The sequence below is a fragment of the Notechis scutatus genome, chromosome 1, assembly GCF_049901735.1.
Source record: "Notechis scutatus isolate UNSWTSFEM ecotype Mainland chromosome 1, rNotScu1.2, whole genome shotgun sequence".
Taxonomy (NCBI): Eukaryota; Metazoa; Chordata; class Lepidosauria; order Squamata; family Elapidae; genus Notechis; species Notechis scutatus.
In genome coordinates, this window is record NC_142009.1 from 160,295,583 (window position 1) to 160,323,338 (window position 27,756).

The 27,756-nt window shown below is 41.1% G+C and overlaps 1 protein-coding gene across 9 annotated transcripts in view; it reads right to left on the reverse strand.

Moving 5' to 3' along the window:
* Nucleotides 1–1,906: 1,906 nt before the first annotated feature.
* The window catches only part of EVA1A (eva-1 homolog A, regulator of programmed cell death), a 43,665-nt gene continuing 17,815 nt past the window's right edge, over nucleotides 1,907–27,756 (reverse strand). For 2 of the 9 annotated variants that reach the window (XM_087949223.1, XM_087949224.1), the window contains exons 2-4: nucleotides 9,055–9,202; nucleotides 8,817–8,971; nucleotides 1,907–4,041 (exon numbers count right to left, since the gene is read on the reverse strand). In XM_087949223.1, the coding sequence (XP_087805349.1) occupies nucleotides 3,683–4,041; nucleotides 8,817–8,919 (462 nt within the window). In that variant the 5' untranslated portion in view covers nucleotides 8,920–8,971; nucleotides 9,055–9,202 and the 3' untranslated portion in view covers nucleotides 1,907–3,682. Of the gene's footprint in view, nucleotides 4,042–8,816; nucleotides 8,972–9,054; nucleotides 9,476–27,756 lie in introns of those variants that run through there. The other 7 variants (XM_026679081.2, XM_087949225.1, XR_015746429.1 and 4 more) reach the window with 6 other exon arrangements.

The window sequence follows — 27,756 nt, forward strand, 5'->3', positions numbered from 1 at the left end:
TTTTTTTACTCCAAAACAAAAGAAACTCTTCCTAAGAGCTCTGTTCTGGGATTTAGGCATTTGTTTATGTATCAGACCTTGGGATTGCATAAGGCATAGTTTATAAGTAATGGTGGTTAAGCTAGTTCACTTTTAGAAAAGAAGATAGAGACATTAATACTTACCTATAGAAAAATCTTTGACTGGAACTAGGGCAGGCCTAAGCTCTTTTAAGTTCCCCTGGTTTCCAAAAAACAGAAATAGGAAAACATTTCTCCCATACGCCACTCACGAAGTCTGAATCTAAAAATAAAAGCTATTAAAACCAGGTTATATAAACTACATTATGTGTGCTATTAAGAATCATAGAAAGCTGGAATTCACTGTGAGAGAATTTATATCGTTAGTGTACTCTGCAGGAAATCCAGATTTCTTCCTGTCTAATGTCTATATGGAAAAATTAGAATGAACCAGAGAAAGATAAAACACAATAGCTTAGGCCAAAAAAATGATTTACACTACTGTTGTTGATGAATACTGGGTAATAATATCTGCATTATTTAGCTGCAAAAAAAAATATTCTAACAATTCTGGTAGGCATGAAACTTTATAGCATGTTCTTATCCTTATCTACTTCTTGTTTTAGCAAATTGGATGTAGAAGTGCATATTGCGTTAAATAGTATTTTAATAGGAAGGAAATTGGTTCATGTTATTATTATTTAACAAAGCTCTTTCCTTACCTACAAGAATAAGAAAACAGAGAGCACTTTTGTGCATAGAGTTGTTAACTATTATGGAATTCTTTATAAGAATAAAACATTGTACAAACAGTATATTGTTTCCATAAATTTCTTGTTGAGATAGGGAGATAAGGATTGTTGTATTATGTCCTTATTCCAACCAGTCACTGAACAAAATATGTTTGCACAGTTTCTGACTGATATCCAGACCTAACTCAAGTTACCAAATTCTTGTTGAAACAGAAAGTACAGTAAGTGTATTGGAATAATAAAAGGCTAATTTCTAGAAATAGTTGAACATTTCTCCAACATGCAGAATAATCCTACCCTATGAAGTCCAAAGAGCCCATAAAGTGTTTTTTCTCATGTGTGCACATTATTGTAGATTCAGGAAAGGGAAATCACGCCTCATTAGTTCACTGGAATTCTCACTGGAATATTCACGCCAGGACTGACAGAAAACAGTAAACACTATCACTGGGATACATCAGGGAATTTAACAAAAATATCACATATTGGATGAGTGTGTGAAATACAATTGAACATTTCCAATGGTTTGAATTATATATGTCATATATACACTTAAAGCACAGACAGTCTGCTCTAATTCTTCTGAAATTTAGCAGCACACTTTCTTTGAGCTGCTTGGACAACTAATAATGCTCACACATTAATCTATTATTAGATTTAATAATTAATAATCCTATCTTGTTGTTTGTTCAGTTGTGGCAACTTTAAATATGGAGAAGATAACTTGCATTTCTTGTAGGTAACAAAGTACCTACCATGGAACCAAGAAAGATTAAGATACTACTCTATGCAGATTAAATTCAGACAGACAGATAGATAGATGATAGATGATAGATGGATGGATGGATGGATGGATGGATGGATGGATGGATGGATGGATGGATGGATAGATAGATAGATAGATAGATAGATAGATAGATAGATAGATAGATAGAGATAGAGATAGATGATAGATTAGAGAGTGAGAGACAGAGACAGACAGACAGACAGACAGACAGACAGACAGACAGACAGACAGACAGACAGACAGATTTTATTGCATAGGCCAGAAGCTTAACCTTTCTTGATTCCATTCTGAATTTATAAAGTTACAGCTTCTTTTTCTTTTTTCTTTTTGTTGCGAGGGCTAAATTAGATAAAATATTATAGCACAAGTTATAAGAAAACAATTTTAATCAGTACTTTCAAATGGCATATGTACACACATATAGGAACACATAAAATCCTGACAATCATTTTGAGGTTGTTAACAATGTATTTGAAACTCACACGATTCCTATAATAATATAAAAATTCCTGATTGGAAGATTGAATAGAAAACAACAGCAAGAAAGGGGAATGTGGGAACTTGAGCTGAGAGGAGAATTTTACATCCCTGAGTTGTCAGGGGGGGAAATGCTGCCACTGTAACAAGATTTAAAACATAGTTTTAAATAACAAAATGTATTAGTGAATGTGCAACTGGCAAGCTGATTTCATAATGTGGAAATGCCCAGTTTTGAAGCATCTGTGGGGGGAAAAAGAAAAATTAGGTCAATGCCATGACTTTCCAAAGCCACAAGATAGTTGTTCACCTTTCTTCTATACCTCTTTTGTCAGGTATTGTTTTCTATTAAGGCACACGTGGATGCTTTGTTAATTACAGCTTATGGGCAAGTATGAATGCCTACAAGCATTACCCCACATTTTCTTTCTCCTGAACTATGGAAAAGTGTAGCCAGACACTGCTTCAGGCTTTTCATGTTCTTTGCCCATAACTCCTCACGGACCTCAGAAACTGTATACTTTATTTTAGATCTGCTTTTCTGGTTGGCAGGAACAGTCATATCTAGCAGGTTTGTTATTATTAAAGCATTAAGCAGGTTAAAATTCATATTTTAGACATGTGCCTGGAGAAAGATTCCAACCATAAATCTCACATTTTCTAAAATATAAAGTGAGCCTTTCATCAAATATAAAGTGAGCCTTTCATCTTGTACAGTATATCCCTTTATTTCCAATAAAAATTCAAGAAAAATTGTTGGTGGAGATGGTGGTTAACCAGGGGAGGACAGCGATTGTCAGAATTAAAGAGATGGATAGCTTAATTTCAGCAAATCTGCAGGGTGAGGAAGATTTATAGAGCACAGCTGAGAGGGACATACCCCACTCCTTCAGTTGATCACAGCCCTGCTTGCTTTCCCCAGAAGGCACCAGCTGCAAAGGGAGGTGCAGGACTCTGATTCCTGCTACAAACAGCAGCAGGAAAGGAGTGATCTGGTGGAACAATGGTTCCCAACCTTTTTGTCCCAATGGGTAAACATTTGAAATTTAAAAGAGATAGACACTCTTAGGAAATGGCTGTCATGCCATCGTGAACGTGGCCGATCACAAAGCAGACAGCCAACTGCAATCACTCGCCATTTTATCTTCAAAGAACCCCTCTGATTTCTATAGGAGGACCCCAGGTCTTGTTGGGAATAAGTTACCTGGGAAATCTGGGAGATCACTCTTTCGTTTTGCAGCATGCCAGTTTCCCATTCATTTTTAACAGTAACATCAAGTAGAGCAGGGAGTTTAGTAATGTTGTTTCCTGAGGTCATTTTGGGGACCAAATTTGAAAGTGAAGTCTAAAGAAGAAGAAGCTAAAATATTTCCCTTTCCTACTTAACTTTAGAATAATTAGTTTGGGAGGAGAGAAGGAGAAAAGGAGAGAATATTTGTGCGCATGTTTATGTATCACTCATCAGCTCTTCCAATTTGTAGCAAGCAAAGCATTGAGAAGAAACAAACCAACCCCCTCCTCCAACTTTGCAACCTGAGCAAAATATTGAAAAAGGTTGTCCTTAGACCGAAAAGGTAACGGTAAAATATTGCCTTTCTAAAGTAGGACTTCAGTCCTCTTCCCAGTAGACTTAAGAGCCCCTATGAGTTCAGTCCTATTTGCCGCCATCAATAGTAGCGATTCAGGCTCCTGGTTCCTGGAATATCTGGCTGGCCATTCATCCATATCTCTCGGATGATGCGCTCCCTTTCCTCCAGCCTCTGTGCTCTCTCAAGCTCCTCAGCTGAGGTAAAGACATTCATGTTCAAAGTCCGTTCAAATCGATGTTGCCGTCGCACTGACTGGTCTGAGGTGGTATCTGAGTCACTGTCACTCCAGCTACCGTCACTGCTGCATGATGGCCTTTGAGTTGATGACTGTTTGCAATCAGTTTGACAGGAGATTTGGACGACTAAAGCCAACAAGGTCAAGAGAAGTCCAATGCAAATCCCAGACACAAAACAGAGGGCAGCTCGTTCAGGGTTTTCTGAAAGATGGAAGATATTTTTTAAAAAAATAAGAAGTGCAGGAAATATTTTCACAAAGAGAAACCTTGCTATTGATAATAACTGTGTTAACCGTTTGCTCTTTTTTTTTTACAAATCAAAGTATCTGACAGAACTTAGGCTGCAAGCAGAGAGACCATCTGTATTAAGAGAATACAGATGAGACACAAATGTGAGTATTCTGAAACATTAATAATAAAACAAACAAGCCAGAGCTAGCAGCTCTTTTTTCATCTTTGTGGGACATATTTTAAAGAAAAAGGTTCTCTAAGTTCAGCAGGGAATACAGTATGTCCAAGGATACAATGAGGAGACAGAATGGAGAGGCCGCAAATGTTTAGCTTGGCTTGGGCTCTTTGAGGAGGATTGAAGAGTCAAAATTGATACATAAAGCCTCCCAGTAATACAATGATCCAATAACATTTGGGCTTTACTGAAAATTGCTAACCATCATATTTATTAAATATTGACCATTATGCCACTGAATTTCAGAGGCTTTCAAAATGAATTTCAAAATCTGGGGGTTCTCTGGGAGTGAGTGTGCAGGCAGTCCAGCAAGCATGGGAGAAAACTACAAAAACAAATTATTAATTATTGTGATAACACACTAGCTTTTGCCACATCAAGTATCACTGGGGAAAAGGTGAGAAAAAGAAATAATATAATTAGCGCATTAAAATAATATAACTGGAATAAGATTTGCGAAAAGAAAATGTTTTTTGTGGGGGAAAATACTTTGGAGTATCAAGTCAGATAATCCTTTTCCTAGTCCCAATTCTCTAACAAAATATTTTTCTTATGTCTTCTATATTCAGGTACCTTCAAGTAATAGCTATTATTATATAAAGATTCAGGCTCTGAAATAACAAAAATAAACATTTGTGCTCATTCATTGGCTGATGGCTTATTTAATTCTCAGTGGAGAATGTATCTCAGAAATCTGAATGCATTTTGAAATGCAATTTGGCAATATATGGGTAAATTTATACAGTTAATAAGATGGCTGCTTTATTGATTCACCAATATCCACAGTATGAGTTTCCAACACATACAAATGTTGTATTATTCTTCAGTAGCTAAAATGAAAAGGAAAGTGGCAGCAAGTATTGAAAATAAATACAAGAAAGTTCAACTGCCAAATTAATAGCAGGAAAAAAATATGCTATTTGGGAACTTTGTCCATGGAGTTGACTTTGAAAATGAATCTTAAAATGATAATAAACAGAACAAAATGAGAACTACCTTTCCTTCTCTTTAGCCTTTTTAAAAATAAACTGATTTTTACTATTAGTATTTATGGGGGTGGTCTCAAAATATCCATTTTGAGCTAGAAACCACCATTTCAAGTTCAAGGAAAGCTATTCCAGTTCTGTGAGGCTGTTTCAAGATCCAAACATGTCCAATAAGTTTGAAATAGCTTTGGAACATTGAGCTCAAAACAGAATGTTTGAACACTTCTAGTAAAAGTGTCTGTCAACAGCATTTTTCTTTCCAAAAGGACCTTAATTTGGTGGGGAGTGATCACCTAACCCTGATAAGAAAATTGCTTAGTGAAAGGGCTGCAGCAGCTCCCATTACCTTAATGTCCTTAAAATGCCTGTATAAGGTTACCGGTTGTCCAGCAAAAGGAGAACATGTCCTCTATTGTGTCTTCAAATCCTTCATCAAATACTGTCCAGTTTTTTGAGTAACTTTTTAAAACAGTTTTCACAAACAGTTGTCATTTAAACTTTCATGTATTTATGACCTTGTAAACAACCCTTCTTTGTATCCATCATCCATCAACATCCATCAACATCCTAGATTCATACTATTTAATTTATTTTCTGATTCCAGCAATTGTCTTCAATCCACCCCTTCAAATCAACGATTGCTATACTCACATTATTTGTCATTCGTTTCTATTGTGAAATTTGAAAAGCACATCCTCAATTCTATATTATAGCTAGAATATGGTCTTAAAAATAAAGATTTGTTGGAGAAATATTATGATTGAAAAACTAGTTTTTCTGATGCTGCAAAAAATAATAATTTCATATACATATTGACCTAAGTACATTTCCCCCCAGTTTTCACTATAATTTTTGTCATGGATGCCAAGAAAGTTAAACAGTGTCCTCCATTCCAATTTTCCAGGTCTGCCTTTGTCTATTTAGACATCTGGTTAACTCCGTGCGTGTAGGCCAGGGGTCCCCAAACTTGGCAACTTTAAGACTTGTGGACTTCCTGAATTGAAGTCCACAAGTCTTAAAGTTGCCAAGTCTGAGGACCTCTGCTGTAGGCCCTAGACTGGCTCCCCAAGCAACTGCTGTAGCCCCTTCACCAAGCAGTTGTCCAAGAAGCTTTGTATTCAAAAGCAAAACCAAGGAAATTAAATCTAGTCTCACAGATAGCAGAATATGATGTAGATTTTATAGAATATGTGAATGAATAGCAATACCAAATTTTAAAAGGTCAATGGTAAGCACACTAGGGAAAAAAAGGAAATAAAATACAGTCACAACTCTTACATTACATTGGCCACCCATTCATAAATGCTTGGTGCAACAGATGAAATATCCATTTCTGGGTGCTTAGTGTACCTCCTGGGATAAGCACTTTATATTTGGAGGACACCATGGAAAAGATCCATCCATCTCCTGTCAACCTGCACTGTATTTCAACTATTGGCGATATGAAACAAGCCTCTTCAGCCTGCAGATGTAAGGCAGCTCATATGGAGATCTTACTTCATATATACTGGCCCCAAATTGTGTAGAACCAGCACCTTGAATTCAGCCCAGGAGGAAAGCAAGACAACTATTTCAAAATGAGGATTATACGTGTGGCAAATATGCAGCATATATTAGGTAATGGGGGGATTATTGCCACATGCACAAAAAGGGGGTGTGACTAGTTTGTCATTCTAGAACAGGGGTCTCAAACACAATTTACCTGGGGGCCACTGGAGGCAGAGTCTGGGTGAGGCTGGGCCGCATAACCTTCCTTCAGAGGTCCATTCCCACTGTGGGCCACACTAATATTATACTTTCATATCACGGTGGGGACCACAGGATATCGTCCTGCGGGCTGCGAGAATGAGACCTCTGTTCTAGAATGTTGTCTTATATTTAAGCTACCCTGTTCTCCTCTCTCTATAATTTCCATTGAGACACCTAAATGGTCTGTTGCTGCTTATTCATTATTAAAATAGTTTAAATCTTCACTCATCTGCCTGTCTTATTTCATTGTCACAAATATTTTTAGACATAGTTTATATATCTTTACTTTTTTTAAAGTATTGCTGCAAAATAATACAATGCTGGAAATTATTTGCACAAGCATGTGCGCAGACCCACTATATACCAATTGCTTTCCAATCTTCAAGAGAAGCCCCAGTTAAAGAATATTGTAAGATTGAAATATAGTGATTAGTATGAATACATGGTTCACATCTTCTATAAAAATGAACCACTGTGTTGGAGGCAAGGGAAAACCACTTCCAAAATATTGGCAAGAAAACCTCAGGGACATACCAAGGCAGTCACCAAAAGTCAACACTGACTCAAAGGCACAAATTTTTTTACTAAAGTAAAAAAATTGAGTAAAAAATTGAGTAAAAAATTTTACTCAAAGGCACAAAAACTTTTACTAAAATATGATAGAAATATCTTAATATAAGTTAAAGTTTCACTTGCAGCTGAAGAACTAGCTAATACTGAATTATAACAGTTGCTCTTTTTCACTCAAATATTTTAGATAAACATAATTTTTAAAAGAGGGTTTAAAATTATTATTATTATTATTACAGCCATTACTAACCACTATTCTAAAGGACCAAAAATGACTTTATTTTCTCCTTAAGGGTAGAATCAAAGGTCAGAAGGAGTACAGAAAAAAATATTTTGCTTCCACACTGGGAGAGGCTTTCAAAATAAAAACCCTGGGAAGAGAATTAAAAGATTTCTTGTGTTTTGTTACAGCACAAGAAGTATACAAAAATATAAACTAAGTGACTCTAGGAATTGTTTATTCTAAAAAAGAACATCTACTGTAGTAAAACTAATCTAACCAGCAGAGAAAATACAGTACATGTTGCCATTAAATCCTCAGATTACACAATAGAAAGTTTATATTCTCTGTGTAATCTTTTGAAAAAAATAAATAAAAATAAATACTAAAGTTGTGAGGAGCTAAATCTCTAGTGATAATAGCAAACCAAACAGTCTGATAGAACCATAATAAAGCTTTAAATAAAATTGTCCTATTCCAAACGCTAATAGATACAATAGATGCATAATTAGGATAGCAAAGGATTTATTGGGAAGTTTAATTTAAATTTCCCCGGGACCTGAATTTCAGGTATCTAAAAACTACCTCCAATGTGGGATAAACAAGAGTATCTGGAGATGTATTTGGGGAAATTGTTGAAAATACTTCACAAATACCAAATTTTATTCTAACATTTTCTCACTATATGCTAATTTTGATCAGGAATAGAAAACAAAATTGCCTAACCGTGCCACATTGTTTTCCTCTTTTTGATGTAGTTCTTGCATTACACTTGGATCACCATTCCTATCATTTCATACCCCAAAGCGGATCATTAGAAATTACATACAATAATAAATATGTACAAAGCATCTTTTCTTTCCTTTAATTCTCTCCAGAAATATAACTAAGAGGCGTGTGATGAAAAATAGAGAGGACTATTGCAAAGACTATTTCCCTTCAGGAAAACATTCAACAGATATACAGTAAGTGGTAAGAAGAATACCTGTGATGAAGGAATATGCTGATAGGATATTGCTGAACAAGGAAATCTCTGTGGTGGTACCTGCAGGCTTCATACTTCTTTGATGTTCTCCTCTGAGCTTCATTCACTGGAGTAGCAAGATCTGGGTTAAAAAGTAGGCTTCTATTTCTTCTCCTCTGTTTTGGAACACAAATAGGTTTGAGATGAAGCACATTTGACTGTGGGGTCCATCATTCAAGCAATAGAACTTGTTTCCTACCTTGAAAACCGTAGCAAAGCCTTCCAACCATTTCTATGAAGTTCACTGGTTTGACAGTCTGACTTCAGCTGACTTCTCAGAATGTATTTAAAACAATTTCTCCCCTGATCACTTTCACGTCACCAGTCAGACTCCTCCATACTGAGGACTGAAAGAAATACACAATCAGAGGCACTTTCCCCTTTTCCTGCCCATTTTGAAGTCAGAAGTGCCTTTTGGGGAGCTGTAGAAAAATCAGAGTCAACAGGCAGCTTTCTGCATGGGTCTGGCTGTAATTCTATAGCTTGTGACAAACCCATGGCAAACAGTACGCCTTGCCCTCCAGCTTTATTAAATTGAGGGAGGATTTAACTCCCTTTATGACTTCCTAGAGAGGCCGCTTTTTTCATGCTCCCCTTATAACAAAGAAAACAGCTGCAATGGACCCGAGTTAATGATTGGATTTTATTTGCTGAAGTTTTGTAGCTTAATAGGCAGTTCATTTTTTCAGCTTGAAAGAGACCTTTTCCGACCTTACTGAATCATTACTGAGAATTCACTGAACCTTGATCCGTTTGTTAACTCCTTTGCCAGTAGTGAAAACATCAATAGTTTTAAAACAATAAACAATCTAAATGATCGGTGTCCCTTAACAATGCCGTACTTCAAAACAAAGTCTTCCATTTATATCAACTAGTTTAGCTTCGAGGAAAAACTCTGCTTACCCAATGAGTGCGAAAATATATATTTTATGTATGTGTGCGCTCTTTATTTGATCATGCCCCCAAAATAGAAAGGTACATCAAGAGTAGTGTTAACCCTGAAGGTCTGGATGAAGAGATATATTAGGGATATATCAGAAGCATACCACAGTCAGATGTATTGGAGGGGGAGAACATTCCAAAGAATGGTGGCCTACTCAACTATAACCGCAATCTGTTATGGCAAAGAGTCAGAGCAAAAGATCCCAAACTCCATCTGCTTTATCACGACTAAAGCGCCTCCCTGCACCCAAATTTTGAAGCTTTAGGGAAGTAGGCATGGCTTATTAGAAAAGTTCAATGGATAACAGAAAGATAATAATGTGCAGCATAATAACATCTAAGAACACACAATTCTGCTTTTAAGCAACACTATGATTGTTAAGTTTGAGGCATGGGTTTAATGAACGGAGACCAGACTGTAAACCGTGAACTTCAGCTCTTTATTCACAAGCATAACAGAGACAAAAAACCCCGGCTAGCAGTCACTCTTTTATAGAGTAAGCTGCTATCCGGATAACCAATGGATAGCGTTATAGCGTTTGAATCTTGGCGCGCCAACAGCCAATCAGATTGCTCGAATGAACCAATCATAACTTGCCATTATATGGGCCAATAGGAAGTGCAGGATTATGATCCTGCTATGCAAATGAATCTTTATTAAATACATTTCTTTAGTTCACAACACCCCTCCCCTGGGTTCCGTGTGATGGCCGTGGTGACGTAATCACGCAGGTATGCAGGTCGTTTACCTGCCTATTTGATTTTCGCTGTTCCACCGGTTTTGTTTAAAGTTCGGTTCCGGTGGAACGCAAGGCTTCGTCTTCGCACAGGGTTGATTCCGCGGTGCTGTTCTCGATACTATCAGGGTCCCTTAAGTCCACTCCTGGATCGGGCGGGCATGTTTCCACTACGGTGTTCCTCTGCGGGGAGGATGCCCCGATCCCGGACCTTCTTCAGGTGGCACGAGTATTCGGTTTAGCGGCCGTCTGTCCTCGATTATGTCGTCTTCTATACGGCCTTCGTCCCTCTCGGTATTCCCTCCTCCTTGAGTTTGGAAGTCCGGGGTCGCAGATATTGGGTTGTAAACGAGATCGAAGTTGATCTATGTGGCGTTTCCATATCTTGCCGTCTGTCATTTTAAGGCGGTAAGATCTAGGGCCAGTGAGGTAGACTACGGTGGCTGGGACCCACAATGGTTCGCCGGAAAGGTTTTGGCATAGACCAAGTCGCCTACCTTGAATTGGCGATACGTTCCGCTGGATCCACAAGGTTTCTCTGGCGAATAAGACGGGTGTAATCGGTCGAGGTGGGAGCGAAGTTTCCGCCCATTAAAAATCGGCTGGAGTCTTGTTGGTGACACTGTGGGGGTAATGTGCTGTAGTAAGAGTATTTTGTTCAATCTAGTGTCGATGTCCCCAGGATCCATTTTTGTAGTGTCTTTTAACGAATTGGACCATCCGTTCCGCCCCTACCGTTTGCCGCAGGGTGAGCCGGCGAGTTAAGGCATGGCGGATGCCCCGTCCGCCAGGTATTGTTCGAAGGTGAGGGCCGTGAACTGGGGTCCGTTGTCGGAAACTAGAACGTCCGGAAACCGTGTGTTGCAAATAATCTATCTAGTTTTTAATAATGGAGTCAGTAGTCGTGCTTTTCATCTTGTGGATTTCGAGCCAGTTGGAGTAAGCATCCACGGTTAGAAGAAAGGTGTGTCCTTTAGTGGGTCCCGCGAAATCAATGTGGATGCGGGACCACGGGCCTCGAGGAGTTTCCCATTCGGTGGGAATTGCTCTCAGTGGGGCGTTGCTGACCTCTTGGCAGTTTCTACACGTGGTTACCCAGGCTTCAATTTGTTTATCAATGCCTGGCCACCAGGCGTAGCTTCGAGCGAGAGCCTTCATGCGGACGATGCCCGGAAGTCCTTCGTGCAGGGTTTGCAACACGAGTCGCTGTAGTCTCTCTGGCACGACGACTCTATCTCCCCATAGGATGCAGCCCTTCTGGGAAAATAGTTCCGTTTGCCGTGTTTGAACGGTGCAAAAGTGGCGGGGTTTCTTCGACTGGCCACCCGTGTTTGACCCAACTGAGAACTCTTGCGAGGATAGAGTCCCGTTTTGTGTCGGCGGCGATATCCCTTGCCGTTAGTGGCGGCGAGTTGAGAGTTTCAATTTGCAGTGTAGTGAGGGTTGGAGCTGGGTCGCTGACGGTTTCCGGAAGTGGGGAACGGCTCAAAGCGTCAGCGTGGGGAATGGCTTTCCCGGGCGATGCTGCAGTACGTAGTTGTAGGCTGCTAGGAATTCTGACCAGCGAGTCATTCTAGGTGACAATATATGCGGCGTTGGTTTATCACCTGCTAAAATGCCAAGTAAAGGCTTGTGGTCTGTAACTAGAGTAAAGGCCGCCTGTAAACATATTCGTGAAATCGCTTCACGGCCAATACAACAGCAAGAGCCTCTTTGTCAAGTTGGCTATAGTTTCGTTCAGCCTTTGATAATGTGCGGAAAAGTACGCAATGGGAGCCTCATTCCCGTTTGGTAACACGTGGCTCAAAATGGCTCCAACCCCAAACGGTGACGTCCGGACGTAATATTTAATGGCAAAGTCTCGTTGTACTGCATTAGCACAGCGTCGGAGGTTAATAAGTCTTTCACCTTTCTGAAAGAGCGCTCCTCTTTGTGACCCCAAACCCAAATAGCTTTCTTGTCGAGAAGTCGATGTAAGGGTTCGGCTACTGTTGCCTTGTGAGGCAAGAAGATGTTGTAAAAATTAATGAGTCCCAAGAAGGCCTGGAGATCAGCCTTACTTTTAGGTCTTGGGGCGTTTTTAATTGCTTTGAGTTTGGTCTCGGTGGGGTGAATCCCTTGTTTATCGAGGAGATACCCAAGAAACTCCACCCGCTCAGTACACAGTTGACACTTATTTTTTTTCACCTTGAGGCCGGCGTCTTTGAATCTATGCAGAACTAGTCTGAGACGCCGTTCGAGCTCTTCTCTATTAGGGGCAGCAATTAAAACGTCATCAAAATACGGCACAACCCCTTTTATGCCTTGCAAAAGTCTCTCCATTAGACTCTGAAATATCCCTGGGGCTACACTCACTCCAAACTGGAGTCTGTTGCATTTAAAGGCACCTCGGTGTGTAACAATAGTCTGTGCCTCTGCGGTTTCCGCATCAACAGGTAGTTGTTGATACGCTTGCGCTAAGTCCAACTTTGCGAAGATCTTCCCGCCGCCCAGGGAGTGGAGAAGATGTTGAACCACAGGCACCGGATAAGCGCTCTGTTGGAGTCGTGGTTCAGGTGGCGCGGTAATCTCCACAAATTCTAATTGACCCATCCGGTTTGATGGGGTTACGATTGGGGTCAATAGGCTCCAACACCCCTTGGGCTATTAACTTATCAAGTTGCTCGTCGATCTTGGGTTTAAGGGCGAACGGCACCCGATGAGGCTTAAGGCGGATAGGGGCTACTTCTGGATTGAGGCTAAATGATATAGGGGTCCCCTTGTACTTGCCTAAGTTGTCCAAAAACACGCCCTGGAATTCTTGGACGATGCCCTCTTCCCAATCGTCGCTCTCGGCATGGTGAATGCCGGCTAATTCAATCCCTAGTGGGGCGAACCATTGTAGGCCTAGCAAGCTGGGCGGTTACCATCGACAACAGTCAATGGGAGTGACACGCACGATTTTTAAAAAGATACTTGGACTTGACTCACTCCGCGACTGGGATCATGTTCCCTTGGTAATCTCTGAGGATGATTTTCTGTGTCCTGAGGTCTTGACGACGGATGGCAGGGATCAGCTGTTTAAGGGTCTTCCAGGAAACCATCGAGAGGGACGATCCAGAGTGCGTCTTCCATTAGGCAAGGTTGGTTCTCGATGGCAACTTTCACTGGATCTTTTGTTTGTCTAATGACGAAGCGTGCCGATAATAATAGTCTGGTGTGCCTCTTCGTCTTGCTGGAAGAGCAGATGTTTTGCTGCTGTAGGCATGGTTGTTCCATTGGTTATTCAAACGATCCCGATTTGCAGGGAGGTTCCCTGTGGTTTGGCGGAGGTTGTTCTCCTTTCTGTTTGTGTTGGATTCCCTCTTACTTCTGCAGACCCGTGCGATGTGGCCTCTCTTCCCACAGGAACGGCAGATTGCGTCGAGGAATTTGCAACCGGATCGCGGGTGGTTTCCCCACAACCCGCACATGGGCGCTGAAATTTTAGAGTTTGTTGATCTCGTTCGCCCGAAGTCTGTTAACCTCTTCTTCATCACTCTCGGACTGGGACTCGAGGTCCTCATGGTGCGCTGTTGCTGAGTGTCTTTCTAGTTGAGGCGAGGCTTCACGGGCGAATTGACGGAGCGGTGCGTTGGTGCAGCGCATTCGAGCGGCGACTTCTTGGTTGCCTCTGCTGCAGTAGCGCCTGCAATGGCACCTGCAAGACCGATGTCCCCTTTTGCCATGATCTTGCTCTGTACTGTGTGGTCATCTAATCCCAGAACTATGTGGTCTCGCAAAGCTTCTTCTAGGTCTGAAAAACCACAGAGGTCTCCCAGGTTTCTAAGGTCAGCGATGAAGTCTGCAATACTTTCACCCTTCCGCTGATCCCGTTGATAAAATTCGTGTCTCCGGACCAACGTTGGTAATGGCGGGGCATAGTGAGCCCGTAGGATAGGTTCGAGGTTGTCCCAATCCATTGATTTCACCTCAGCCGGTTTCGTGAGCGCTTTCGCCATCTTAAAAACGGCCGGTCCACAATGGGTCAAGAACACCGCCCGCTTCTTTCCGGGTGTAGCGTCTTTCAAATTGTTGGTTTCTAGAAACATTTGAAACTGATCCATATCGACTCCCAGTCTTCCTTTTCCGGGTCAAAAGGAGCGGGTGGTATAGCGCCACCTGACATCCTGCCGATGTAGATGCGCTCTCAGCCACGTGCTTCGGTTGGTGCTCTGTAGGGTTTAGTCAGCTCTTTTGTCTCCACATCCCATCCTCGTCGCCAGTGTTAAGTTTGAGGCATGGGTTTAATGAACGGAGACCAGACTGTAAACCGTGAACTTCAGCTCTTTATTCACAAGCATAACAGAGACAAAAAAAACGGCTAGCAGTCACTCTTTTATAGAGTAAGCTGCTATCCGGATAACCAATGGATAGCGTTATAGCGTTTGAATCTTGCGCGCCCGCCAACAGCCAATCAGATTGCTCGAATGAACCAATCATACCTTGCCATTATATGGGCCAATAGGAAGTGCAGGATTACGATCCTGCTATGCAAATGAATCTTTATTAAATACATTTCTTTAGTTCACAACAATGATAATGTAATTGCCCACCACTGCAACCATAGGTGTACATTCCTAATCATGGTTATGCCAAAATGACCAAACATACATCATGACATCGCCACATATCTGTTCATAGTTGCATTATATTGTCATAGGCAACTTTTTTGAAAGGCAGATTGCATTGGAAACGTCACACTACAACACCCTGCTTAGGAAGGGAATCTGATGGTGCTTTGGAGTGTGTAAGAAGTGCTGTGCAGATCAGTGATAGCATGTGGGGATGCATATTGGAAATGATATGTGGGGGTGCCCAAGAGATGCTGCATGGGTTGAGAAAGGTGTGGGAGGGATGCAGTTTGGGGACAGCGAACGGGGCTACAAAAGAGGGGCCTTGCAGATCAGAAAAGGAGTGAGACTTCGGTGTGACCCTGTTCAAGGAGGGCATGTGGGGATGAAGCGTGGGTCTGGGAAGGCATGTGATAGGGCAGCATAGGTGACGACGTTCAGAGAAGTGACATGGGCCAGCAAAGATGTGTGGAGATTCCTTCCTTCCTCCCTCCCTCCCTCCCTTCCCTTCCCTTTCCAACAGGCTGATAAGTGACTGCTTTAATGGGGTGGGAAGGAGTGAGGGATTGCAAGACTGGCTGGGAAACTGTATGGAATGTTGAAAATGAAGATCACATGGTCACAGCAGCAGCCCTGCAAACATAGTGGCAGCCAATAGCACTGAAGCAACCACATCTTTCCCAATTTCATTCCCTTGGGAATCATAAGTCCTAGATTTTGGACACAGACCCTGTGATACACCGTTTCGCCCAGTTAAAAGGCATGGCAAGTGTTAAGTCACAGGAATGAGACTCAGGACACCAGCAGGACTGTCAATTGTTTTATTTCCTTCTAGGACTGAGCGCCAGAGAAACCGCGGCAGCCCTTTTTATAGTTGGGCTGCTCGCGGCTGTGGCCAGTGACAGCTCTTCAAATTTCCTGCCGCCATGGACTGACCAATTACAGGTAAGTATGTTAATACATAACACCCCTCCCCACCTGGTCGGTCCAACCAATCTGAGCCTCACTTACCATACGTAGTCACGTAGGTAGGCGGGGCTTTTATGGTTTCTACTGGACCTGCGCAACTCAGTCGCGGGTTGGCCTCTGGACTGTTCAGACGGGTCTGTTGTTCCTCCCATCCGTCTTCTTGGAACCTCCTGGAAGGTTGAGTCCCACCACCAGGAATTTCCTGGCTGGTTGAGTCGGCCCGGCCATTCCTGCCAAGGATTGCTTTCCCGCTATCCTTCTGGACCTGTTCCTCTCTCCCCAACCTGCCTTCTTCCCCGGTCTCAGGTACATGTTTCCGTTTCCTGACCGGGGCTAGTGTTAGTATTGGTTGTTGCGTAGTTGTCAGGGTTTGTTCTGTTATTTCTCTGGTTTGTGGAGGGTCTCCCCCTCCCTTTCTACTTGTGTTTTGTCTGTTTGAGGGGTCTCCCCCCTCTTCTCTGGTTGTGTTTTGTTTGTTTGAGGGGTCTCCCCCCTCTTCTGTGGGTCTGTTTGGGTCTCCCTTCGTGGCTCTAGATCTGAGCTGATCTATGTGCCTCCTCCAGCTCCTCCTGTCCTCGGTGTCTACCCTGTATGAATGGGGCCCAGTTATCTGGATCACTATTACTGGTATCCCCATGAGATTTTTTGCGTACACTGGGTCCCCTGTTTGAAATGTGTGGCAATTGCTGCAGGAGTCTGCTGGTTTTTCTGGGCTATATGTGGGGTGTAGTCTGTCTAGGTTTGATCTTAGTTTCCTCCCCATTAGTAACTCTGCTGGACTTTTGTTTGTTGTGGCACTGGGTGTCATGTGCTGAATGCTTAGTAGCTTATCTACCTTTTCCTGTGTGTCCCCAGGCCCCAGCTTTTGTAATGTTTCCTTCGTGTAATGTACCATGCGCTCCGCCTGTCCGTTCGTGGCTGGGTGTCCCGGGGCTGTCAGTGCATGCCTTACCCCATGTTGTGCTAGAAACCCCTCGAATGTTGTTGCTGTGAATTGTGGCCCATTGTCGGATACAATTAGATCCGGCAAGCCATGTGTTGCAAAAAGTTTCCTTAGCTGTCTAATGATGACTTCTGTTGTGGTGGAGTGCTTACTTCTAGCCATTTGGAATAAGCATCTATGACTATTAAAAATGTGTGTCCTTTGGTTGGGCCTGCAAAATCAATGTGTAGTCTTGACCATGGTCCCCTTGGTGTTTCCCATTCGTGTTTTGGTGCTGTGGGGGGTTTTGGCCTAGATTCCTGGCAGCGTTTACATGTTGCCACCTGGTCCCCTATTTCCTTATCTATCCCTGGCCACCATACATAACTCCTTGCCAGGGATTTCATTTTTACAATACCCGGGTGTCCCTCATGTAACAATTGTAATATGTGTTTCCTTAAAACGTTCGGTATGACCACTCGATCCCCCAAATAGTATGCACCCCTTCAGCATTGAGAGTTCTGTTTGTCTATTCCAGAACGGTTTGACGGTTTCATCACTCTCAGTTTCTGGCCAACCTTTTCCTACCCAATTTAAAATTCGAGCCAGGGTTTTGTCTTTAGCTGTTTCCCCAGTGATGTCTGCTGCCGTTATGGGTAGGTTTTCTAATGTCTCTATTTGAAGGGTTGATGTGGTTGGTGCTGGGTTATCTTCTATGTCAGGTAGAGTGCAATGGCTAAGCGCGTCAGCATGATTTATGTCCTTTCCGGGTCGGTAGGTTAGATTGTAGTTATAGGCAGCCAAAAATTCCGACCACCACGTCATTCGTGGTGACAGTATGTTAGGTGTAGCTTTTTTTCCTGCGATGATACCTAGGAGTGGCTTGTGGTCTGTGACTAGTGTGAAAGTTCTCCCATAGATATATTCGTAGAAAAGTTTTATTCCGCTGACAGCAGCCAATACCTCCTTGTCTAGTTGGCTGTAGTTCCTCTCTGGCTTTGACAGAGTCTTTGAATAGAAAGCTATGGGTGCTTCTTTTCCATCTGGCAATACGTGGCTGAGTATCGTGCCAATGCCGAAAGGTGGTGCATCGCAAATTAGTGTTATTGGAAGTGTTTCGTTGTATTATATTAGTACGCGGTCTGATGTGATTAAGTTTTTTATTTCTTGGAATGCCATTTCTTCCCATCGCCCCCAGGCCCAGATTGCTTTCTTGTCAAGCAAACTGTGTAGTGGTTCCGCAATAGTTGCTTTCTGTGGTAGGAATATATTGTAAAAGTTAATGAATCCTAAGACAGCTTGCAGATCAGTTTTATTTGTGGGTCTGGGGGCTTCTTTGATTGTTCTGACTTTATTTTCTGTGGGGTGGATCCCTTCACTGTCTATCAGATATCCTAGGAATTCAACTTTGCCGGCGGCTAACTGGCACTTCTTTTTTTTTACTTTTAGTCCCGCCTCCTTGAATTTACTTAGGACTTCCCTTAGGTGGTCTCATAGTTGTTCTTTGTCCTTGGCTGATACCAGGACATCGTCAAAGTATGGTACCACCCCTTTTATCCCTTGCAATAGGCGTTCCATTAAGCTCTGGAACATCCCTGGAGCGACGCTGACACCAAATTGTAGTCTGTTGCATTTGAATGCCCCGCTGTGCATCACGATTGTCTGGGCTTCTACTGTTTAGGGGTCAACGGGCAACTGTTGGTACACCTGTGCGAGGTCTAGTTTTCTGAAGATTCCCCCAAAGGAATGTAATAGATGCTGTAGCACTGGAACTTAGTACGCGCTTTGTTGGAGAGCATGGTTAAGGGTGGCTTTGTAGTCCCCGCAGATGCGTACCGACCCATCTGATTTAATTGGTGTCACAATTGGGGTTTCCCACTTTGCGTGGTCAATTGGTTCTAAAACCCCTTGTGCGATGAGCTTATCCAATTGCTCATTGATTTATGGTTTTAGTGCCAAAGGAACCCGCCTCATGATTGGACACACAAGGAATTTATCTTGGTGCCGCTAACACTTTGGCCATCTTGAATACAGTGGGCCCACAATGGGTGAGGAAGATGGCTCTCTTCCTGTGAGTGGATATATTATGGAGGTCACTCCCTTTGAGGAACATGAGGAATCGGTCGATGTATGATTCCCAGTCTTTGGGTGGCATGTTATTTCCGGCCATGTCGTCTCGATGCATTGCCGGTGTTCATTGGTCGCCACGGGCTCGCTGGTTCCCTTTGCCTCAGTATCCCATCCTCATCGCCAGTGTTAAGTCGCGGGAATGAGACTCAGGACACCAGCATGACTGTCAATTGTTTTATTTCCTTCTAGGACTGAGCGCTGGAGAAACCGTGGCAGCCCTTTTTATAGTTGGGCTGCTCGCAGCTGTGGCCAATGACAGCTCTTCAAATTTCCCGCCACCACGGACCGACCAATTACAGGTAAGTATGTTAATACATAACATCAAGAGATTTAATAGTATACAGATGGTGGTGGTAAAGAGGAGGGGGCCTACTGAAAGTAGAATATATCAACACTATAGAGATGAAACAGTGAAATGCAGCTAACAGTGGAAGAATTAGTATTTCCAGTTCTTAGGGAGCACCGTTTGGCATTATTTATTATTAGACTATTTTCACCCTATGTCCATTTCTCAAGTCACTTCCAATACCTCTTACAGTGCAGACAAATTAGCACAATGAATAACTATTAATAAGAACTAGTTAATCAAAACAAATTGATGGCATAATCTATAAAAAGAAGAAGCATTAAATAACAAATGTGAACAGCAATAAGACAAATATTGTTTAGGTTAATTGGTTACTGCTCAAGTCAAATATTCATTTGGAAGCATCTTGTATTATTATTTAAAATCCAACAACAAATATTGAAGATGCATTTGCTGGTGTAATAAATTCCAGTTCTAGGGACTAGTACCAAAAATGGCCCCTCCACTAGACTTTCCCAGATGGTGGTAGAACCTCATTTGAATACAGGTAGTCTTGGGATAATGACCATTTGTTTGGCAGCCATTTGACATTACTCAATTAGACTCAGTCCCTGAAGTTATGGCTATTGCAGTGCACCATGGTATGTGATCAAAATTTGGGCACTTGGTAGCCTGCCCACAACCATAAGGGCATTTAAACTCCCTTAAAATAATGGTCTTGTATCATTATCCTGGGACATGTATATTTGCCTTCATACAATTCAGTTCCTCCCACCCCCAATATCTCCCCCCCACATCTCTGCCCTTTTGGCCACTCTGCACTCCATCACCCTAGGATTGCCAATGCTAAGTGATACAATCACTATATAACCATAATATTTGCTCTGTGACCTTGGATCAAGCATAGATGCTCTGAAACTAAACCATTTTGCGATATTATTTGGAGCATGAAAAGGGAAAGAAACACATCACCTTTCTGAACAAAGGGTAATTGCGTGTTGAATAAAAGAAATAAATCCCAGGAAAAGTGTTCCCAGGAATGTTCCTTGGTTCACAATAATAAAAACATTATTATGTGAGTATATATATATATAGAGAGAGATCAACACAATACAGAAGCCTGATGATGGAAGATGAGATTCTGCTGAAACGTTGCTACAACTTTAAAAGCACAACAATAATGACGTGGGAAAATTTTGTACTATTTTGGGGTCATGGTGATAACTTATCAATCACAGGCATTCCTGATTAAGAAATATTTGCTGTCTGTTATATGAATGAACAATACCTGATACTGAAGCATCTTTTTCATTATGATTGTTTCTAAGAATTGCTACTTAACAGAATAAGTTAGTGTTAGATGATGAGGAATCATCAGAAGCACAAATTTCATCACTTATTCTTCTGCATTTTCTTAGCTGCTATAAAACATGTGTCCACCAAGTTCCTTGATAGGCATCCAAGCTGGAAGGCAATTGCCACATCAGCTTTTAGGAGACTGAGAACTGGAAAGTGGTATCATTAAGTTTGTAATGCTCATCAGAATTTTAGGGGAAAATTGGTGGTACCCCTTTACCAGAAAATCTTTTTTTTAAGCAGAATGGAGTCTCTCTAAATCTACTCTAGGAGGTTATGGAACTATGCAGAGCAGATTTGGGGAAGTGCAGGGGGTATAGAAGGCAAGTAGATGGTGAAAACAACTCTGCACAGCCATTGCCCAATGATAGTCACTCAGATTATCCTTAATGGTTTGGCAAGCAACCCAGGAGAGGCCCCTCATATATGCTCAAATAACCTGGCAAAAATGGAAGTAGAAATACCAGGCACCCACAAACATTAGAAGAACACAGACACAATAAGACTAAATCAATGGGCGTTTTGAAGTTCACACACTCACACAGACACACACACACAAACTGGGTGTTATTTTTCAAAATGTTAGAAAAGTTTCTGATAAGTTTTCCTCTCTGTGTATTTGTGAGGAAAACAATGGTAGTCTATGATAGCACTGTATAGAACTAGTCTTTAAGTTATGAGAGAAACATGAAGCATATTTGCTCATTCCCAATGCATAGTTTTCTACACACACACACACATGCACACACACACACACACACACACACACACACACTTGTCAGGATCTAGTGCAAATTCCAAGTAGGTGTCAGGAAGGATGAAAAGCTTTTTAAAAAAAAGGAAAAAAAGGGTAGCCCCTGGCTGCAAAACAGGTTAACATTCGTGTTTAAAAGCAAGACATTCACTATGCAAATATGAACGTTACAAATTCCTAACAAATGCATTCACAAACTGCCTGTTTTGAAGAACTAGAATGTTCTTCAGGTTATTAGAGGAGGAGCAGTAATAGCCATGAACATAAAAGCACAAAAGAAACAGGAATATATCTGATTCAGCATCAGCAATGATACTGTTTCTTACACTAGGTACCAGAATGATACATGTACAATTATCAGCAATAGTATTAAAATATGTTTAACAGAACAACAGAGTTGGAGACCTTGGAATCCTTCTAGTCCAGGGGTCCCCCCACCCCTGGGCTGCAGCCCGCTTCAAACTCCCCCAAAGTGTGTAGCAATATGTGTTGATAAAGATTCTCAGTCAAATTAACAAAACATTCGTTTCATTAACACAGCAAAATATCTTAATCTAACAAGAAAATAAATCCAGTTGCCAAGATTCGATATTCCAGACATAATTGTTAATAAATTTTAGTCATTCTTGATTAGTGTACTATACTAATACATGATTGGTCCAAAAGCTACACTTGAAAGATGTAGACATCAGATCAGAGGTGGTATTCAGCAGGTTCTGACCAGTTCTGAAGAACCAGCAGCAGAAATTTTGAGTAGTTTGGAGAAGCGGCAAATACCATCTCTGACTGGCCCTGCCCCCATCTATTCTCTGCCTCCTGAGTTCCAGCTGATTGGCTGGATCTTTTTTTGTTGCCCTGCACAGGAGAACGGAGCTGGAAATCAGGTTAGTGGGGTGAATGGGAGGGAATGGGATTTTGCAGTATCTTCCTCCAAGAGTGGGAAAAGGATGGAGATTTTACAGTATCCTTCCCCTGCCATGCCCACCAAGCCACACCCACCAAGCCACGCCATGCCTACCAAGCCACGCCATGCCCACCAAGCCATGCCCACAGAACTGGTAGTAAAAAAAATTGAATCCCACCACGGCATCAGAACTGATGAAAAATGAGGTTGAAACTGTTATAGACAGCCAAAGTTCACCAAACATGCTAACCTTGAATAAAATACTTCTCACCTAATCTGACTTCAAGCTAGCATTAAAAGAAATGGCCTATATGACTGTGTATTCATGTGGGTAACAGTTGGTAATAAAAAAAAGTTTGATCAGCTAACATTTTGGGAACAAGTTTAGACATGAGAATATAACTATTTGTAGAACTAATTCAAATGCCCCTTGATAATCAACATGGATCTGTATGGATTTGTATAACAATAAAGAATATCAAAGACTCCCTGGATGAACTGCACAAAAATATCAAAGGAATGTATTGGCTTCTTCCTTGATGAAAGCAAGATTTCTGAGATGTGAAAACTTGGGTATTGCATTTCAAAATCATCTGGATATTAGGAACATACTGATTCCAAATGTGCTTATGGGAGGTTTATAAGCAAGACATGAATTTAATAATCCTCTCCTAACTCTCCAGTGGCTGGTATTACAGGCATATTGACTCTAATATAGGAAGTAACACACACTTATCATAACTAATAGTCATTGATACCCTAAGAATTAATCTAATCAATTTAAATAGCAATAGCACTTAGACTTATATACTGCTCCATAGTCTTTATAGACCTTTCTAAGCAGTTTTACGGAGTCCACACATTGCTCCCAACAATCTGGGTCCTCATTTGGAAGGATGGAAGGCTGAGTCAATCATGAGCTAGTCAAATTTGAACTGCCAAATTGCAGGCAGGCAGCAGGCGGCAGAAGTGGCCTGCAGTACTGCACTCTAACCACTGCACCACCGAGGCTCATTAAATCATCTAAGTTGGTTGCCACCGCTGTTTCTTGTCCTGGTGTGTTGTATATTTAAATATACATAGAAGTACTTCCTACTGAATGACTGAAAAGCTGGATTATGTCATCAGTTTAGACTGAAGATGGAGATCAAAGATGTTTTATATATAGGCAGTTGAAAAGACTTTTAAAAATGGGGCCATGTGAGAGTAGTGTGAAGAGCTGTAATTGAAAGGGATATTAAATGTCTTCCAGAAGTGATAGATAGGACATGTCAAAGAGTATCTGTGCTACTGCCTTAATGTTAATGTTTGAGCAAATGCATAAATGCTCTTAAGAAGAAATACTACAATATCTACCCATTAAGGGGAGAGCATCATCGAGACATGTTAAACAAGAAGCCCTCCCATGAGATAGAATTAATAAATGATATACTGTAGATATTGAGAAATTGTCAAAGGAGGGTGCATGAGCTCAAAGAGATGGGAGGTGTCCGTTCTGTGACTTTTGTAAATCAAGATCTAAAATTCTCCATACCAGACAAGAAACACAAGAAGATTAACTAATTTACACTTTATTGAAAGGCCACTTAAAATAATCTTGCAAGTCTGAAGGCACAAGTGTCCCGCCTCCACTTTTAGCAACTTTATCCATTAGGACCAGCCTTTCCTAAGCATCTTTCTCTGACCCTTAAGGGGAGGGTTTCTGCCTCCCTTGTCTGATTGTTTCCTTGGCAGCATCTCCTCCTTTCTTTCCCCAAGGTCATTCATACATTCCACTACAAATACAGACTGGCAGGTGAGCCTACACTGAATCAGGTCATCCATTATTTCTTTCTTTCCAAGAAGACTAGTATCTGTCTGTCTAAATTAGCTGGGCTAGAGATTAGTCTTCCCAAATAAGTTTAAGCAAGAACACCAATCTGCAGAGTTGTAATCAAGCCTTGTGTCAACCTTACCATCTCAATTTGTTACTGATCTCTGAAATGTTGGGATGGGTAACATGCCACTTACTGAATATAATCCACTTGGGTTTTTGCATGGCTGATTTTTTTATTTTGTTGTTGTTAGTTGCGAAGTCATGTCTGACCCATCACGACCCCATGGACAATGTTCCTACAGGCCTTCCTGTCCTTACCCCTCGGAGTCCATTTAAGCTCACGCTGACTGCTTCAGTGACTCTGTCCAGCCATCTCTGCTGTCCCCTTCTTCTTTTGCCCTCAATTGTTGCCAGCATTAGGCTCTTTTCCAGTGAGTCCTTCCTTCTCAATAGGATAGGATAGGATAGGATAGGATAGGATAGGATAGGATAGGATAGGATAGAATAGAATAGAATAGAATACAATACAATACAATACAATACAATACAATACAATACAATACAATACAATACAATACAATACAATACAATACTTTATTGGCCAAGTGTGATTGGACACACAAGGAATTTGTCTTGGTGCAAATACTCTCAGTGTACATAAAAGAAAAGATACATTCGTCAAGTGTCAAGAATCATCAGGTATGACACTTAATAATAGTCATAAGGTACAATAAGCAATCAAAGATAGTCAAAGTATTTGAGTTTCATCTTCAGGATCTGGCCTTCTAAAAAGCAGTCAGGGTTGATCTCCTCTAGGACTGACCGGTTTGATCAGCTTGCAGTCCAAGGGACTTGCAGGAGTCTTTTCCAGCACCATAGTTCAAAGGCCTCAATACTTTGGCGCTCGGCCTTTCTTATGGTCCAACTTTCACAGCCATAACCTGCCTTTAATAACTTAAGGTGGTGAACACATATAATACTTCTTCTCATATTTTCCCCACAACAACAACCCTGTGAGATGATTTGGACTGAGAGAGTGTGACTGGCCCCAGGTTATTCAGCCAGCTTTATGTGGGACTAGGTGGGACTAGAACTCACAATCTTCTGGGTTGTAGGCCAGCATCTTAACCATTACACCATGACTCACTTTCATAGTATTTAAAATTGCAGTAGGATGCCAGTGCATGAAGGCCACATCAAACGCCTATTTGGGGAATAGGTAGTCCTTGACTTACAACCACAACTGAGCCCAACATTCCTGTTGTTAAATGAAACATTTGTTAAGTGAGTTTTGTCCCTTTTTATGATTTTTCTTGCAGAATTAAGTGAATCAATGAAGTTAGTAACATGGTTGTTAAGTTGAATCTAGCTTCCCCACTGAGTTTGCTTGTCAGAACGTCATAGAAAGTGGTCATGTGACCTCAGGATACCACAACTGTCATAAATATGAGTCAGTTCCCAATAATTTGAATTTTGATCACCTCACTATCGGGATGCTGCAATGGTCATAAGTGTGAAAAACCATCATAAGTCACTTTTTTTCAATCCTGTTGTAACTTTAAACGGTCACTAAATGAACTGTTGTAAGTCGAGGACTACCTGTAGTATAAACATAGTTTAATGACCAGAGAAGGGAGAATGAAATTCAGCATTGTAAGAGCCTAGACTGCAAAATTTGAATAATAAGAGGAACTACTATATTTTTGATTCCCTTGAAAGTCCAAATAAGGTCAGTCAATTCTCTATTATTTGAGTACTGGACCTGCATTGTGCAGTCTTTCTGCAATGTCATAATTAGTTGCAGGAGTGCCACCGATCAATGGAAAAAGCAGTGGAGTTTTTGCCATAACCTCTTGTAAAGGAGGAAGTAAATGGCTAGGGGGAAGGAGGTTCTGAATGCAAATGAAAGAATAGGCAAAGGGAAAAACAAAAGTAATACAGAGTCGGAGAAAACAGGAAATCTTATGTTTTAAAGAACTTCCCCTAAGATTTATTCCTATGAGAATAAATATAAGGCATAATGTTACAGAGATGTTGTATTACATTTTATATCAAAATCAGGTTATAAGAAATCTCTGTAAAGCTCACTTAGGCCCACAAATTCTGATATTAGTGTTGAGAAATAATTGATCTGAAAATGAAGTATTTGTTAATAATTGTATTGCCTAGCTAGATATTAGCACATTTCTATGTTCTACTTTTTCTGTTGTTTTCTGTTTGCACCAAGCTTAATGATTGCCTTCATTGGAATAGAAGATCTAACAAAAAAAGTGAAAACTAAGGATCAATTTGTCCTTAAAAGCTTTACATTTGCATGTTAATCAGTGTGCAGATCTAATAAAGAGCACTACTTCCATTGAGCCAAGCAAGGAGGTAGAGCAATGGTGTTTAGCTTTTGAGTTACAATGTGTGGTCTCCAAAACTGTTGGGCTGCATCTAAGATCATCTCACCTATACCCGATAGGAGCTGGAACTGAGTATCACCAGGTGGTACATACGCATGTGCCTGATTCTTGGCCAAGCAACTTCTCTTCCAGAATATACTTATATTATAAGCCTCATACACACATTGCTACTTCCTTTCTGCTTCAAAACAGTCCTGATCAGGCTTAAACTACTGAGCTTGTTTCATTTCCTGCACAAATAAAGTGTGCCAAGTTCTTAATTCAATTCATTCAACCAACTGGGTCACAGACATTCCGCTACCAGTATTTCATATTTGAAAGTAGGGGAAATTGCTAGATGGGCCAGAGAGGTGTTTCACCACCCAATAGCTCAGTCTGATGGTTTAAAGCACACAAAAATTGTCTGTACCACATATAGAAAATGAAGAGGAAAACATATTTATATCCAGATCGTCTCAGATGAGCAGTAAGACAATCCGTGCACAAGACAAATATAAACCACATACTTTATTTATTTATTTATTTTGTCAAGCACGTATTACATAATAGATATAAGTGTAAACATGATTATGAATACATGAAATGGATACGAATAAAAGGGAACATTAGAACAAGGACAGTTGGCACATTGGTGCGCTTATGCATGCCCCCCACAGACCTCTTAGGAAAGGGGTGACGTCAACAGTAGACAGCATAAGATTAAAGTTTTGGGGGTTTGAGGAAGAAACCACAGAGTCAGGTAGAGTATTCCAGACATTGACCACTCTGTTGCTGAAGTTGTATTTCCTGCAATCAAGTTTGGTGCAGTTTACCTTGAGTTTGTATACGTGCTACAAAGTGCACTCCATTAAAAAAGAATTCATTAAAAAGATCATCTAGCAACAAATCAGAAGCAGTTCCAAAGAGTAAGTGATGCAAACTAAAGAATTCTGAAGCAGAATTAAGAGTAACATTAAAAAAATAGGCTAACAACAATCCTTGACAAAAGCAGCATTCTTTAACATTACTCTGCTTCTCCTTAGACATTTTTCTTCTAGAGGCCACCTTTTCATTATTTGACCTCCACA